Source organism: Prunus avium, chromosome 2, assembly GCF_965620075.1.
Source record: "Prunus avium chromosome 2, drPruAviu1.hap1.1, whole genome shotgun sequence".
In the NCBI taxonomy this organism is placed as follows: domain Eukaryota; kingdom Viridiplantae; phylum Streptophyta; class Magnoliopsida; order Rosales; family Rosaceae; genus Prunus; species Prunus avium.
This window is the reverse complement of record NC_142285.1, coordinates 27670612-27687697: the sequence shown is the minus strand read 5'-3', so window position 1 is coordinate 27687697 and position 17086 is coordinate 27670612. Positions and strand designations below refer to the sequence as shown.

Here is a 17086-nt window from a genome sequence, read left to right as displayed (position 1 = left end):
TGGCAGAAAAAGTGGGAAATCAAAGTTGATAGGCAGACAAAATTGATTGGCAGCACTTTCGTTATGTGCATGTGGCTTTTGTCCTTTGAAGAAACGCAGAGTTTTATTGTTGAGCTGTTTAAGAGAACTAGAGGAAGGCAAACCCAGAGAAAAGAAGAGAAGTGAGGCAGAGAGCAGAGAAGAAAAGGAGATGCTGCTGTAGGAGAAGAAATAAAATTCCAGTTGTTTTCTTCTTCATTTCGTGCTGCACAAGAGCTTTGTTCTAGATACACCATTCTTATTTGCCTCTCTTTTATTCTCTCTTGTATTTCTGAGTGTGAATTTGCCTTCAGGGGCTCCAAATGGTCATTTCTGAAGTCACTCCTTTCTAATTTGCCATAGCCACATACATAACTTAATTATTCTTTGTCCTCTTCCATAATTTTGATAAATTTCAATTGGATTGGAAGTCTCTTACTTCATCCTAATATTCTCTCTCACTATGTCTAGAGGAAGTCTCCTATTTGCTGCACACATAGTAGTTCTCGTTCTCCTTGTTCCTCCTTCCTTCTGTTTCCAAACATCCACCCTGGAAGATAGTACCCTTTCTTGTGGCAATATATACATAAGGTCTCCATTCTGTTTAAAGGAAGACCTTCTAAACTGTGGCGACAACACTTTTGAGCTATATTGTGAGGAAAATGTTACAGTAATACGCTTGTATTCGGGAAAGTATTACGTAAAGGCGATCAATTACAGTGACTGGACAATCCGAGTTGTCGATGCTGGTGTTCACAAGAAAGACAACTACTTCTCCAACCCACGTTACTCTTTAACCTCCTTCAACCTTAGTGATAGAAATCCTTTCGTCTATGGTCGATATACTGACACATCTATTCAAGAACTGCATAGTCTAGCGATACGTGAAGTGCCTATAATTTTTATCAGCTGTGCAAATCCAATCCATTCTCCTCGCCTTGTTGATACAGCTCCGTGCATCAACTACAATTCTGCCAATTCTTCTTTGTCCAGTACTTTAAGAATGTTTTCTTATGTCATGATTGGCTTGAATGGCTCCATAAGTCCATTCGATTTGGGGGAGTCCTGCAAAATAACAAAAATGGTTGTGGTGTCACCTTCAACATCTACAGATCTGCACCAGAACTTGTCCTGTGAAGGTATATATAATGAAATAGCTCGCGGCTTTGAGCTCTCATGGTTTAACGGTGCATGTTACTTAAAATGTGGAATGGATAAGGAGAACTGCACGCTCGACAACATGAGTAAAACCAAGTGCCCTTCAATAACCAAAGGTACTATCACTACTACATTTTTCTATTTGCGCGACGATAGTTTGCGCGACGAAGGACAAATCGTCGCATAAAAGATCATAGCGCGACCGATAACCATATGCGTAGCGCAAACAAGAGCGACGAAGAACTTTCGTCGCATAAAAGATCATCGCGCGACGAATCATAATATGCGTAGCGCAGACTAGCGCGACAACGAAATTTCGTCGTATAAAAGATCATCGCTCGACGGACAATCATTTGCGTAGCGCAAAATAGAGCGACCAATAAATTTCGTCGCGCAAAACAACTTTGCGCGACAGAACAAACGACCGTCGCGTAAACCAAGGGGAAAAAACCGCGAATAAATATTCTGGCGCCTAATTCTTGCGTGACGACTAAACTTGTCGCAAATCACATCTTTGCGCGACAAAACACTATCCGTCGCGCAAGGTACGATATACAAAACCATTAATCCTAAGCCTAAATTTTAATTTTGCCATCTAAATCATATATTTTTCATTGATTTTAGTGAAGATCATCATTCATACCCTTTTAATTGTGGGAATGGTAGAGGAGAATCTTTTTGTATGGTTATCAACCTCCATACGAATAAATTTCAGGGTTATCAATTTCCCTACGAAGAGAAGAGCGCGAAATATGTTTTGAAACTAAAAAATGTTCATTCAACTCTACAAAACTAATTTCAACGATCCAACCGTTAAACGTGTTTGTATATACTGTGAGATTGTATACCCCAAAAATCGCAAATAACAAATATTCAGAGATCTAGAAATGGGACAAAATATTCAAATGTTATAAATGAACACGTTTGCGCGACGACGACGTATTCGTCGCTATAGGATGTTTTGCGCGACGACTAATCCCGTCGCAAATGACACCTTTGCGCGATAAAACACTATCCGTCGCGCAAGGTACGATATACAAAACCATTAAGCCTAAGTCTTAATTTTAATTTTGCCATCTAAATCATATGCTTTTCATTGATTTTAGTGAAGATTATCATTCATACCCTTTTAATTATGGGAATGGTAGAGGAGAATATTTTTGTATGGTTATCAACCTCCAAACGAATAAATTTCAGGGTTATCAATTTCCCTACAAAGAGAACAACGCGAAATATGTTTTGAAACTAAAAAGTGTTCATTCAACTCTACAAAACTAATTTCAACGATCCAACCGTTAAACGTGTTTGTATATACTGTGAGATTGTATACCCCAAAAATCGCAAATAACAAATATTCAGAGATCTAGAAATGGGACAAAATATTCAAAGAGATATAAATGAACACGTTTGCGCGACAACTATTTGCGCGACGACGACGTATTCGTCGCACTATGATGTTTAGCGCGACAAAAAAATAATACGTCGCGCATAATAAATTGCGGGAAACAAACAGTGTTTCATACTTGCGCGACGACAAGTTTAGTCGCTCTAGGGTGTAATGCGTGACAAAATAAATTGTCGTCGTCGCGCAAAAAAAAAGGGGGAAAAAAGCCGCGGGTTTATCGATTTGGCGCAAAATGATTGCGCAACGAACTTTGCGCGACGATAAAAGCGTCGCGCAAATGCATTGTATTCTTGCGCGACGACGATTTGTATTCGAGCGACGGATATATGCGCGACGGTCAAATTTTAATACGTCGCGCAAAATGGATGTCGGCATCAGCATGCGCGCCGGGGAAAGAATTTTGCGGGACGGCAAATACGTTTGCGCGTCGAATAATATGCGACGAAAATTTTTATTTGTCGCGCAATGTCTTTCGGTTTTGCGCGATGAAAATAGTATCCGTCGCGCAAAATCGTCGTTTATTACTTATTCAGTTACAGCCATGGCAGAGGCAAACTGCAAAAAAATTGCAGCTTGCCTCAGCCACTCTCTCCCTCTATCTCGAACGTCATATGCCAAGCAAACGCATCAATCTCATTTCGTTTATGAGTTAAACTATTTCTGCCTCCGGTAAGTTCATTGATTATGTATTTTTTGTCGTTAGTGTAAAAACATTACTGTAAATTCATACTAACGCCATTAATTTCGTTGTATATAGGGATATTATATGTGATTAGCGATTGGTGGAGAACGATTGCGAAGGTATTATATAAAATTAATTACATTATGTTTAAATTGTGTTGTGAAATTATATTTATATTATGTTGTTCAGTTATGCACGTTGATGTACGAAGTTAATTGAAATTAATTTCATACATTTTTTTTTTGTAAAGCTTAGTTCCCGTTCGAGGTTAGTTGGACCGCGCATGGGTGGGTAAACCACGACTACGGTCCAATTAATTCTTGAATTGTCCCATACTTTGGACAGTTTGGAAATGCATAGTCGTGTCACGTAGTTTACAGCTACAGGATTAGGTTTCGATTGTGGAGATTTCGGTGTCATCTCGGTACGTTCTTCGGGTGGTACGTAGGTATTTTATATCTACGGTACGCCTCAAGAACTGTACCGAGATGCTGCCGAAATTCATCCACGTCGAAATCTAATCTCATGTAGTTGTAAATTACGTGACATGACTATGCATTTTCGAATGGGATAGGGCCCTTACCGGAGGCATAAGGTGACGTTATGATTTTGTAAGAATACAACATGATTGTTGTATTGTGATTGTGGTTCCAGGAATTATGAGCAGAAGGTGGATACAGAACCCTAACAGGTGCGCAGAGGAATACTTGGATGGAATCGAGGACTTTATTCACTTTGCACGGTCACACAACCCGGGTGCAACTAGAATCCGGTGTCCTTGTAGGAAGTGTAACAACATGTTGTGGGAGACAATTGAAACTGTTCGATTTCATTTAGTAAGGAATGGAATGATTGAGACATACAGCACTTGGAACCATCACGGGGAACAATTAGACATTGCTTCGTCTTCAAGGGCCACAACAGTGGACAATGTTGAACCTATTGTGGAACCTAATGAACAAGTCATGGATATTATAAATGATGCTTTTTCATTTGCATCGACGAGCAGCAATCAGCAAGGGGAAGATGATGTGCCTACACCAACGGATAGTGCAGAGTTTGAACAGTATGAAAAACTGTTAAGAAATGCTAACCAAGAGTTATATCCGGGGTGCGAGAGCTTTTCCATTCTGACGGCCATTGTGGAGCTAATGCATGAAAAAGTAAAGTACCGTATGTCGAACCTGAGTTTCGATTACTTTTTGGGGGTTTTCAAGAGAATGCTTCCGACGGACAATTGTTTGCTGAAAGACCACAGACAGGCGCAGAAGATGTTGAGTGGTCTTGGATTGGGTTATGAAAAAATCCATGCTTGCAAAAACAATTGCATGTTATTCTACAAAGAGTATGAATCATTGGATACATGCCCTATATGCAATGAGTCGAGGTTCAAACAGAAGTCTTAGAATAGAATGACTAAGGTTCCACAAAAAGTCATGCGTTATCTGCCCCTGAAACCAAGATTGCAGCGATTGTATATGTCGACGCATACTGCCACAGACATGAGATGGCATAAGGAAAAACGGGTAGACGACGATGTGATGTGGCATCCTGCAGATGGGGAGGCATGGAAAGAGTTCGATCGAACGTTCCCCGAGTTTTCTGCTGATCCCCGAAATGTTAGGCTGGGACTTGCCACTGACGGATTCAATCCGTACGGGGTTCTAAACCAACATCACAGTACTTGGCCGATTTTCGTATTCCCATATAATTTGCCGCCTTGGAAATGCATGAAAAAAGAGTACATGATGATGACTGTTTTGATAAATGAGGATCCTGGCAGGTCAATCGATGTGTACTTAAGGCCGTTGGTTGATGAGCTCAAGGATTTATGGACAAACGGTGTGCGCACGTACGATAAATCCACTGGGAAGATGTTCACTTTGAGAGCGGCAGTTATGTGGACTGTGAATGATTTTCCCGCATATGCAATGGTGTCGGGGTGGAGCACAAAGGGTTATATGGCATGTCCTGTATGCAAGGAAGATGTGACTTCTAGTTGGCACGCTAGAAAGGTGTGTTACCTTGGGCATCGAAGATGGTTGCCATGGGATCACGAGTGGCGGGAAAAGGATAAAGAGTTCGACGGGAACAAAGAGCATCGTGCAAGACCTAGAGAATCGTCCGGTGATCAGATCTTGGATCAGCTTAACCATTTGGATTTTGCTCCGTTCTGGAAAACTGTTAGTCGAACCAGACCTGCTACACATATGAACTGGACGCACAAGTCTATGTTTTTTGAGCTCCCATATTGGTCGAAACTAAAATTGAGGCACAATCTCGACGTTATGCATGTTGAGAAAAATGTGTTTGACACATTGATGGGAACGATTCTAGATATCAAGGACAAGACAAAGGACACGATAAAAGCTCGTCTTGATTTAGAAAGAATGGGCATACGAAGGGGTTTATGGCTGAAAAGGGGCAATGATAAAGCTATAAGGGATCTTGCGTTTTTTTTCCATGAAACCGAATGACAAAAAAGAGTTTCTACAGTTTGTGTCGTCTGTAAAGTTTCCTGATGGGTATGCTTCTAATATCGCACGTTGCGTGAATGTTGACGGGGGTAAATTTACAGGACTCAAGAGTCATGACTGCCATGTGTTTATGCAACGCCTACTTCCTGTTGGGATTCGACACCTGTTGCCGGAAGATGTAGTCAAGCCAATCATATTGTTGTCCAGATTTTTTTCCCAACTGACGGCAAAGACATTGCAAAAGACAGACATTCATCAGTTGCGCGATGACATTGTCCAAGTCTTATGCAAGTTTGAGATGATATTCCCTCCGGCTTTCTTCACAAGTATGATCCACGTGATGGTTCACTTGCCAGAAGAGGCATTGCTTGGGGGTCCAGTCAACTATCGCTGGATGTATCCTATAGAAAGGTATATAACTTGGCATCATTTCTGTATGCATCATTGGTTCGTATTCTTGCTACTTCATGATTTTCATCTTTTCATTATATTTTGGCAGGCTTCTCGGAGAGCTGAAAAGAAGCGTACGCAACAGAGCGAAGCCCGAAGGATCAATTGTAGAGGCTTGGGTTCAATATGAGGCGCTGACTTTCTGTGGAATGTATTTAAAAGATGTGGACACGGCTTTCAATCGACCTCAGCGCAATAATGACGGAGGTGTGAGAAATGAGCAACTTTCTGTTTTTTCTCAAAGCGCACGACCCTTTGGAGATCTTGTACAAGGGGAGTCATTTTCCAGGAAAGATATGGAGGTAGCTCATTGGTTCGTATTGAACAATTGTGATGAGATAATGGCATACTTAGATGAGCATGAAGAGATGATGAAGCGAGAACATCCATCACATTTGTATTCCAAGAAACACCGTGAATTATTTCCAAAATGGTTCTTGCAATATGTAAGTTATAAGTATTTTGTAATTGACCTATATATTGTAGTATTTGAAATTGTCAAACTAACATTTCCATGCTATTGAATTTTTTTTTAATAATATTAGGTGACCAAGTTGAAATCAGAGAATTCCCCCACTTACAGTGAAGAGTTATATAACTTAGCATTCGGCCCACTTTGGCCTGAATTGTTCTCGGGTTGCCATGTTAACGGCGTCAAGTTTTTGGTGAGTGCACGAGATGACAAGTTGTGTACGCAAAACAGAGGTCTCCATGTTCCAGGTGGAGGCGAAAGTACAGACATTGATTTCTATGGCAAACTCACCACTGTCGTGCAATTGCTTTACAAAGACCGATACCAAGTGATCATGTTTAGGTGTCGATGGTTTGATACGAACCAAAATAGGCAGGGAAGTATTAAAATCGATCATGGGTTATTATCTGTGAACATGAGCAGAACTTGGTATGATGACGACCCTTACATTTTGGCAACCATGGCAAAACAGATTGTCTATCTAGATGACCCTAAAGCAGGGAGCGGGTGGAAAGTTGTTCAGCAGATGGGTCAGAGGAATGTGTATGCTATACCAGAACTAGACCCACCTGACAACGACGTCGACGTTGCTGACCAACGTTTCGAATCTTCCATGGAACATGATGCACAAACACTTCGAGATACAATTGTCGTACAGGAACCTTTTCAGCTTGAAGGAGTGTCTCCAAGAGAAATACTGATTCAGTCAATTACAATTGACCTCGGTTATCTTCCGCGATACGATCCAACCGTGGGCCCGAACAATGATGATGATGTACTTGAGGAGGAGGAGGAGGAGGAGGAGGAAGAGGAGGAGGATGATTGGGAGACCGACAGTGATCATAGCGACGAAAACGAAGATTATTATAGTTCAGATGATGAATAATGTAAAATATTTGCGACTTGCCATGTAAAACATAATAAATGATTATCCAAACCTTAAATATTTGTTTGAATATTGTTCGAATATTTGTGGAATGTATATCCAAACCTTCAATATATGTGGGGAACTTTGTAACGTGTTTGCAACGTTTTTCATTTCTTTTATTGAATTCTGTTCATTTTCATAACTGTTTTTGACTTTTGGTCCGCGTTACGTTCTTTGTTTTTCTGTGCTGAATCCAACCGTATAAATAACATGAAATTTGGACATATGGTTAAGAAGTTATGGATTCAAAACTGAACATATGTTGTAAGTGGTAATCAGCCAATTACAATCTGTCAAAAAACGACCGGTCGTCTACACACCGGTCGTTAACTTTGCGCGACGAACAAAATGTGTCCGCGTCGCACAATCACACTTTGCGGGACGGAAATATTGGTCGCGCATAATAGGTTGGAAGTTAAAAAAAAAATTAGAATATGTGGAAAAACGACCGGTCGTCGAAACTAAACGACCGGTCTTTAAATTTGCGCGACGGAAATCAATTTTGAGTCGTCGCGAAATCATACTTTGGGGGACGGATATTGTCGTCGCGCAATATTAGGTTGGAAGTTAAAAAAAAATTAGAATCTGTGCAAAAACGACCGGTCGTCTACACTAAACTACCGGTCGTTAAATTCGCGCGACAAAATTAAATAGTTCGCGTTGCACAATCATACTTGGAGGGACGGATATATTCGTCGCGCAAAATAGGTTGGAAGTGAAAAAGAGAAATTACAATCTGTGAAAAAACGACCGGTCGTCTACGCTGGACGACCGGTCTTTACATTTGCGCGATGAAATTAAATAGTTCGTGTCGCACAATCATACTTGGAGGGACGGACATATACGTCGCGCAAAATAGGTTGGAAGTGAAAAAGAGCAATTACAATCTGTGAAAAAACGACTGGTCGTCTACGCTGGACGACCGGTCTTTACATTTGCGCGACGGATAATATTTTATTGTGTCGCACAATCATTCTTTGCGGGACAGACATCGTTGTCGCGCAAAAGCAAATATGTGATAATAATGTTAAAAATCATCTTTGCGCGATGAGTACGATTTGTTGGTCGCGCATTGTTCCAAATATTACAAAAATTTACGAATTAGATAAATCATCTTTGCTCGACGAACATGAATATACGTCGCGCAAACCTTCAGAGACGAACAAGGAGCTCATTCGTCGCCCAAACCAAGTTTTTAAATTTTATTTATATGGCATGATAGTTAAGAAATTATACGAACTATCCATTAGTGTAAATAATTTTAAATGAAGATCAACTTCAGTAATTGTATTCATATACAGTAAAGGGGTGCACCCATAGAAAATCTTGAACATCGGAGTTAAAATACCCGTTCAATCGTGATTTTTCATATATATCCGTCGAAAATTGTGGTCCCGTTATGTCATCTAGGACTGTATATTTTTTCCAATTTTTTTAAAGTACGATCTCAACGTTTAAAGAAATAGGTTTGACGGTTGGATCGTTGAAAATAGTTATGTAGAATGCATATGTAGCCAATTACTATATATTCACAAACATTAAGAGTTGTTGATGTACTTTTGTTAAATATAACATAAGATGTTGTGGTATCCACTAGTGTAAATATTTTTCAATGGAGATCAAATTCAGTAATTGTATTTATATACGGTAAAGGAGTGCATCCGTAAAATATCATCAAAATCGGAGTTAAAATAACCGTTAAATCGTGATTTTTTGTTTATAACCGTTGAAAATTTTGGTCCGGTAACATCATCTATGAATGTGTATTTTTTTTCAATTTTTGGCGTGTACGATCTCTAAGTATAAACAAACAAGTTTGACGGTTGGATCGGTGAAACTAGTATTGTAGAATGCGTAGCCCCATTAAAACAATATACTCACTAACATTTCCATGCTTTGTTGCGCGACGAATAAGATTATTTCCGTCGCGCAATAGTTCTACGCGCGACGTATGAAGTTATTTCCGTCGCGCAATGTAAGTAAGGATTTCTGGGTTTAGGGTTTAAGGTTTAGGGTTTAGGGTGTAGGGTTTATCTTTGCGCGATGTGTTGAAAAAAATGTCGTTGCGCAAGTTGCCCAAATTTTTGGCGGAGTTTATCCCTCGAATTAAAAATTCTTTGCGCGACAGGTTAGACTTATTTCCTTCGCGCAATGTAAGTAAGGGTTTCTGGACCATGTTTCAGGGTTTAGGGTTTACCTTTGCGCGACGTTGTAAAAAATGTCGTCGCGCAAGTCGCCCAAATTTTTGGCGGAGTGCGATATTTATCCGTCGTGCAAAGTGCGATATTTATCTTTGCGCGACATTTTACATCTTTCTTCGCGCAAGTTGGCGAAGCTTTTATGAAAAAAACGCGCATTTCTGTTCGTCTTCAACCTCTCTCAGCCCCTCTGTCTCTCTCTCCTCGAACCCTAAAATCCGTCGAACCCTCAAATCTCTCAGCCACTCTCTCTCTCACGTTCAACCTCTCAGCCCCTCTATCTCTCTCTCCTTCGAACCCATTGATCTCTCACCCGGTCTCTCTCCTTCGCACCCCCAAATCTCTCACCCAGTCTCTATCGCAAGCTCTCAGCCCGCCCCTCATCCTTCTCAGCCGCTCTCTCCTCCGTCCCCACTCATCCCTCTCTCCTCCGTCTCCACTCATCCCTCTCAGTCCCTCTATCCTCCATCCCCACTCATCCCTCTCTGTCCCTGTCTCCTCCGTCCGCTCTCAGTCACTCGCTCCTCCATCAGACGACGGCCCTTCGATTTCTCTCTCGCTCTCCACCGTCGAAACCCATACGGTAAAAGTCCCGACTCTAGCCCCGATTTATAATTACAAGTTTTTGGATTTTTTTTTTTCTGAAAGTTGTGGATTAAAATATATGTTAGGATTAAATTCTGAAATCTGCTGTTTGAATTTGTATATTTATTTTGTAAGTGTTTACATTACTTAGTCTGGTGGTTGGTTAGGATTGCTCCGTTTCAATTTCCTTTTTGTATTGGATTTGCATTTGTGATTTCAGATTTTATTGGAAATGTTGAAATAGTGTTGGATTTGTGATTTTGTATTTGGTTTGGTTTCAGATTTTAAATTTGATTGGAGCACAATTTTATGTTTTATGTTTTTTGTATTTTGATTGCTTTTCGTAATTTTCTGTTTTTTGTATTTGGATTGCTTTTCAGATTTAAGATATGTGCAACTAACCAAATTAGATGTTCATTTTGTTGAGATGAATATTTGTTTCTGTTTTTTATTTATTTATATATATATGTTTTTGTTTTGTTTGCAAACAATGTGCATATGTTATTTTTAATATATATCTGTTGTTGTTTTGTTTGCTTTAAAACAATGTGCATCTGTTTATTATTATTATTTTTTTATAAGAATACATGTTTCTGTGTATTTGTATGCTAAATATTGAATTTGCTGTTGATTAGTTGTTGAGGTTGTTTTTTTAAAAATAAACAAACATTTTAGGCAAGGATGTTTTAATTTTAAGACCTTATCAGTTGTGCAGATGTCGAACCTTATCAGACGTCGTAAGACGGTGACGAGTCCTCATAGTTTGCCTCCCCCGATTGCGACGTCAGCTGTCACTGCTCCAGCACAGTTGAACGAGATCCCATCTGTTCCGAACGTCTCCCATGCACAGGCGTCATCAGAGTCCTCAGTTGCGCAGCCTGTTAGCGCCAGGCGTCATCGCCCTCCCCACTTGATCGACACCGCTTCGACCTCTGCTGCTGGTGCGTCGGGTTCTCAACCAGGTAAAGATTTCCTTTACCTACAAATAAACTGTACCATTATTTTTTTTAATAATTTGTTAATTAACGTTAATTTTATATATCTTTGCAGCCAAGAAGAACACCCGGGGACCTTGTCGCCAGTTGAGTACGGCGAAGCTCACTCGGGTGACCAACAGTCGTATCAACATCAGATACGACGAGCGTCATCGGGCTGCACCTACTGCGGACCAACATAGCTCATTGGCCCACGATGTTGGTTCAGTCATTCGGACCCATTGTCCGATGAAATGAAAGTCTTGGAAGGCCATGCCTAACGAGGTGCAGATGGAGGTGCGTGGACAGCTGTCGGTATGTATCCTACCTTTTAATTGTGTTCCCTTCCAATTTTATATATTTCTAGTACTTAATGCATGTAATTAATTTATTGCAGATCAACTACAATTTAGAGAATCTCAACGATGATTTGTTCGAGTACATCGATAGACTGTTTGCGGATAGGTACAAGCAGTGGAAGAGCGACCTGCACCACCATTTTCAGGCATACGATGATCCGCAGGTTGCTCTTCTGGAGGGTTGCCCGAAGGAGCTTGAGGGGCGGGAGGATAGTTGGGAGTGGCTCTGTGGTCATTTTCAGGGGGCAGATTATGTGGTAATTTTTTTTTTATACTAAGTTCAAAATTCTGTTTTCAGTTCATTTTCAACTAAAATATTTTATTTTTTGTATAACAGAAGATGGCCAAAGCAAATAAGGGCAATAGGGCGAAGAAGACTCTTCTCCACCATTCAGGTGCCAGGCCCTTCTCCTATAGGATGGAGGCGCGGCGGCAGGTAATAATTATATAATTTTTATTTACTTTTTAATGTATTTAATATTAATTTGTTTTTTTTGTACTAACAATTTTTTTTCTCTTGTTCAATTAGGAGGGGTCCAAATTCCCAGAGATTGATGTCTTTGGCGACGTTTATGTTCGACCTGGGAATGAGTTGGCGGAGTCCATTCATGTAAGTAGTCTTTAATTATAATTATTCTCTTACACGTTCAAGTTTCAACTTTATTATATGAATGTTTTAATTAATATTTTATGTTATGTTAAATAGATGACCATGATTGAGAAGAGCCAGTTGGTTCTTCAGGAGTCCGCCTCTCAGCTTCCTCCCGATACGCCGCTCGAGTCCGTGGCTCCTCCACCAGATGCAGGGTTTCAGATCTTGACGGAGGCTTTGGAGCAGACTCTCGGGAGGCGGCTAGGGACATATTGTCGAGGGATGGGGAATGCCCGGCGGCGGGAACCTAGATCCCGTTCATCGTCCCAGTCAAACAGTGCTATGACAGCAATGATGGCCCAATTTGAAGCCCGGATGTCCCAGATGGACCAGCTTCAAGCCCGGGTGGCCCAGATGGCCGAGCTTGAAGCAAAGGTGGCCCAGATGGGCGAGCTTGAAGCCCGGATGTCCCAGATGGATTCGTTCTTACAGTCCCTCGCCCAGTCCGGCATTCCCGTACCGTCTTTTGTTCCTCCATCCACCTCTGAGCCCATCCAACCCGAGCATGGCCATCAAACCTCTGCCCCTGTCCACAATGTCCAGATCGGAGACCAAGTAGATTATCAAACAATGTTTGATTAGTTTTCTTTATGACATTTGAAACATTTTTCTTTTATTTGACTCTATATTATGTTATAACAAAAACTTTCTCTTAATTACATTTTTTTATTGTCATTTCATTTAATTATAAAAATAAATAAACCAAACAAAAATTTCCCCAAAAAGAAAAAATTAATAATTTAATTACTCTTTTGCGCGACGAATATATGCCGTGATGTCGTCGCGCAAAATTTTCCACAGGAAAATACAAACCATTATAATTTAAATGGAGAAACAATATATTTACGTTTGCGCGACGAAAAATGTCGTCCCCTAAAGGCAACGCGACGACGAGAATTTTGTAGCTCTATATTTGCGCGACAAATGGCATTGTCGCACAGGGTTTGTGCGACAATCTATTCTTCGTCGCGCATAAAACTACGCGACGAAAGTTCATCGTCGCGCCAGGTTTGTGCGACAGTTATTTTTCGACGCGCATAAAGCTGAGCGACGACCCTTATGCTGCCTCTCAAATGTCTGTGCGACGATGGTAATTCGTCGCACCAGCTTTGCGCGACAATTTTTTTTTCGTCGCGCAGAAAGGTGCGCGACAATTATTATGCCGCCTCTCAAATGTCTGTGCGACGACGGAAAATCGTTGCACAGTTTTGAGCGACGAACACATAATCGTCGCGCAAAATGTTTGCGCGACGAAGTGTAGCAGTCCCAGAATTGTTGGTGCAACGAGCTTGTTGCGCGACGAAATGAGCAATGGTCTGTCGCGCAAGGGCTTTCTTTACGGATTTCGCGCGACTGAGTTTGCGCGACGGTGATTTCGTCGCGCTGTTATTCGAGCGACTACTTTGTACTTTGCGCGACAAATTTGTCTTCGTCGCGCAAACAGTGAAATTTAGTAGTGTATAGTGCATCTGTTAATGATTTCACTTATTCAATAATGCTAGCTAGAGTCAACATATTTGTTCTCTCTCCTCCAGATGATGTCAGTAATATGCAGCGCTGTTAAATATCTTCTTCACCACCCACCAAGCCTTATTTATTCATTTGACCACTGTTTTTTTTTTTTTGTGGAGAAAAGAGGGATAGTATTATTGATTGATGGAGGGAATAAGTAACAGTACCAAAAAAATAAGACCATGTCGTCGGACTAACTGAGTAGTCTTACCCGTTCAACCGCAAAGCGGGGGCAGGAACCAAACCACTAATAGAGTATCCCATGTAGAAAAATTACATGTTACATTCCTCAAATAGGAGGTCACTAATAAAGTCTGGAGGTTCCTCAAACAAAGTAATGGTAGAACATTCCTCAAATAAGAGGTCACTAATAAAGTCTGGAGGTTCCTTGAACAAAGTAATGGTAGAACCCACCCATTTAATTTTAATTCTTCATATTTGGTTAATTTCCTTAGTTGTCAATTTCTCCCTTGATTGTATTTTTGAGTTTTAGAGGTTACCATTCTTAGTTTCATTGTCTTGTATATCGAGCTTTGCCATTTTAAATAAACACAGAATCATGACCGAATTATTCTGCATTAACATGGTATCAGAGCATGCTCTCTATCTTGGTTAATCCCGTGAGAAAGATAAGAATGTGATGGATATGAAACTTTACACATTGACAAGATTTTGTTGTCAAATAACATTTCATGCTGTTTTCATGTGTAGAGATTGCAGTCATCTACTATAGATATATTATGTTAGAGATACTGATCAAAGGAATAGGAAGAGAGTTTTTATCAACCAAGTACGGGAGGCTAGTTTATGGTGTTTTCACTACAAATAATTTGGCGGTCAAAAGGAGACTATGACATATTGATTTCTAATATATACAAAATATGAAGATCTAATTTTCTTTTGCAATGCAGAACATTTGCACAAGAAGATCTTACAGTTCATACGCTCTATACCAGGCAAAGTATGGGAGATCTTACAGTTCATATACTATGCAACAGGCAAAGTAGCTGACTCTCTAATCCAACTTACATATAATTCAAAGTATACTTAATTGAATTATGAATTTATGATCGAGTTTTTCACTTGTGTCGCAGAATGGGTATCCCAGTTATATGTATTTGCGCTCACCAACAAGTGCTACAGTGATGTCCCCCTTTATCTGCTTCCATTAAGCTGTGTAATCTCTTACCTAGGTAATGTGAACTGCTTGAAATCAGTTACTGCGTAGCATTTTGCAGTTTTAGCTATTGGTAACTGAAGAATAAAAGCATTTTGGTTTTTTTATTTTCAATATTTGGTTTTTAAGTTAAAGAGATAGAGAGACAAAATGGGAAAGAAAGGAGGAGAGAGACAATATTTGGTTTTTTTTATTTTCAATGTTTGGTTTTTAAGTCCACTTTTTGTGAACTGAGCAGGAATATTGCACACAGTCATATGTGTGTTTGGCTTTCCCTGTGCAACTGCATTAATAATATACAAATGGAAAAGGAGGCACTTGTCAATGCATGACAATATAGAGGACTTTTTGCAGAACAATAAGCTCGTGCCAGTAAGGTACTCTTACTCAAACATAAAAAAGATGGCCAAAGGCTTCAAGGAAAAATTGGGTGAAGGAGGCTATGGCTCTGTATACAAGGCAAAGCTTCGTAGCGGTCACCTTGTTGCCATCAAGATGTTGGGTAAGTCCAAAGCTAATGGGCAAGACTTCATCAATGAAGTTGCAACCATTGGAAGGATTCACCATGTTAACGTGGTGCAACTAATTGGCTTTTGTGTTGAGGGTTCAAAGCGTGCTCTCGTATACGATTTCATGCCTAATGGATCTCTTGATAAATACTTATTTTCTCAACAAGGAGTTATCTCTTTGAATTGTGAGAAAATGTTTGAAATTGCGCTTGGAGTGGCTCGTGGTATTGAATATCTGCACAGAGGATGTGAAATGCAAATTCTGCACTTTGACATCAAACCTCATAACATTCTTCTTGACGAGAATTTTCTTCCCAAGGTGTCTGATTTTGGATTAGCAAGGCTATGCCCGCTCGATAATAGCATTGTATCTTTAACAGCAGCAAGAGGAACTCTCGGATACATAGCACCAGAGTTATTCTATAAAAATATTGGAGGTATTTCATACAAAGCTGATGTCTATAGTTTTGGAATGCTGTTGATGGAAATGGCTGGCAGAAGAAAGAATTTAAATGCAACCATAGAGAAGTCAAGCCAAATATACTTTCCAACATGGGTTTTTGACCAATTGAGTGAAGGAAAGGACATAAAAGTTGGAGACGCCACAGAGGAGGAAGAGAAGATCATAAAGAAGATGATCATTGTGGCATTGTGGTGCATACAAATGAAGCCTAGTGACCGTCCTTCTATGAATAAAGCAGTTGAGATGCTTGAAGGAGAAATTGAGAGCCTTGAAATGCCTCCAAAGCCTTTTTTGTATCCACAACAAATGCCAGAAGTGGTTCCTGGGGACAATTCAAGTACCACAAGTGCATCAACAGTTACAAATTCTACAGAAATTGTTTTGATTGCTGATGCGAATCAAACAATGTAATATATAGCAATCTTGATGTGCAAGGGAGATTACGTAATGAATAAGCACAATTAGACTTCTGTTTGCTGCCTTTGTTTACTACATTTGGAAGGAAATAAATTGTAGGATTTTCAAACGCTTCTTGCCCCCTTGTTGTAACACTCAAATTGTAGGATTTTCAGTAATTGCAAAATTCTATTAGGTATGATGTGCTCTATAGAGTGTTTAAAACCTCCTAACTCCTATCTTGTTGCAGATTGGAAGATCCCTATGAGCTAATTGCTATTAGGGTTTGTTGTATTGTTAGCTTGGGATTGTCTTCAATTGGTAGGACTACCCCTGTAGGTATTTGCACTAAGGGATTTGCCCTCCTTTTTGTTAATACGTTCATTTAATTACAAAAAGAATAAATAAAAAAACAAGTCCATTTATTCTATCAAGTGCTTTCACAATTCTACACTCAAAGAAAACACTTTGAAGCTAGAATTACATTTAGATATGTGCAAGTAGCAGCTTCCCCAAGATATTGCAAATGGGGCAGCTGATTCACAATGGAATTCATACAAATATTTTCTTACCCCCTACACCACTAAAGTTTGTCCACCTTCCCATCAAGCTAATTCGAACTACAATAGTATATGTATAATCTAAAATGAAAAAGTTACAAGGTCAAATCA

General features: G+C 40.0%; 2 protein-coding genes across 3 annotated transcripts; both read left to right on the top strand.

The window, feature by feature from the left end:
* The first annotated feature begins 101 nt into the window (after positions 1-101).
* LOC110771048 (rust resistance kinase Lr10-like) lies at positions 102-16614 on the top strand. Of its 2 annotated transcripts, XM_088249600.1 has the most exons (4): positions 102-1292; positions 14782-14868; positions 14965-15063; positions 15286-16614. In XM_088249600.1, exons 1-4 carry the CDS (start codon positions 482-484, stop codon positions 16428-16430), a joined length of 2142 nt encoding a protein of 713 aa, XP_088105726.1. In that variant the 5' UTR covers positions 102-481; the 3' UTR covers positions 16431-16614. The 2 variants fall into 2 exon arrangements, with proteins under 2 accessions (XP_088105726.1, XP_088105727.1); XM_088249601.1 differs by lacking the exon at positions 14782-14868.
* LOC148296770 (uncharacterized) lies at positions 12110-12940 on the top strand. Its single transcript, XM_088247927.1, has 4 exons — positions 12110-12142; positions 12236-12316; positions 12413-12703; positions 12773-12940. Exons 1-4 carry the CDS (start codon positions 12125-12127, stop codon positions 12938-12940), a joined length of 558 nt encoding a protein of 185 aa, XP_088104053.1. The 5' UTR covers positions 12110-12124.
* Positions 16615-17086: the final 472 nt, after the last annotated feature.

Excerpts from the sequence above, each read along its gene's own strand:
- LOC110771048 (XM_088249600.1), top strand. The coding sequence starts at position 482 with ATGTCTAGAGGAAGTCTCCTATTTGCTGCACACATAGTAGTTCTCGTT. Across the intron at positions 1,293-14,781 it reads GTGCCCTTCAATAACCAAAG|AACATTTGCACAAGAAGATC; the intron begins GTACTATCACTA and ends TTTGCAATGCAG. Across the intron at positions 14,869-14,964 it reads GTTCATATACTATGCAACAG|AATGGGTATCCCAGTTATAT; the intron begins GCAAAGTAGCTG and ends CTTGTGTCGCAG.
- LOC148296770 (XM_088247927.1), top strand. Across the intron at positions 12,317-12,412 it reads AGTTGGCGGAGTCCATTCAT|ATGACCATGATTGAGAAGAG; the intron begins GTAAGTAGTCTT and ends TATGTTAAATAG. Across the intron at positions 12,704-12,772 it reads TGGACCAGCTTCAAGCCCGG|ATGGATTCGTTCTTACAGTC; the intron begins GTGGCCCAGATG and ends CGGATGTCCCAG.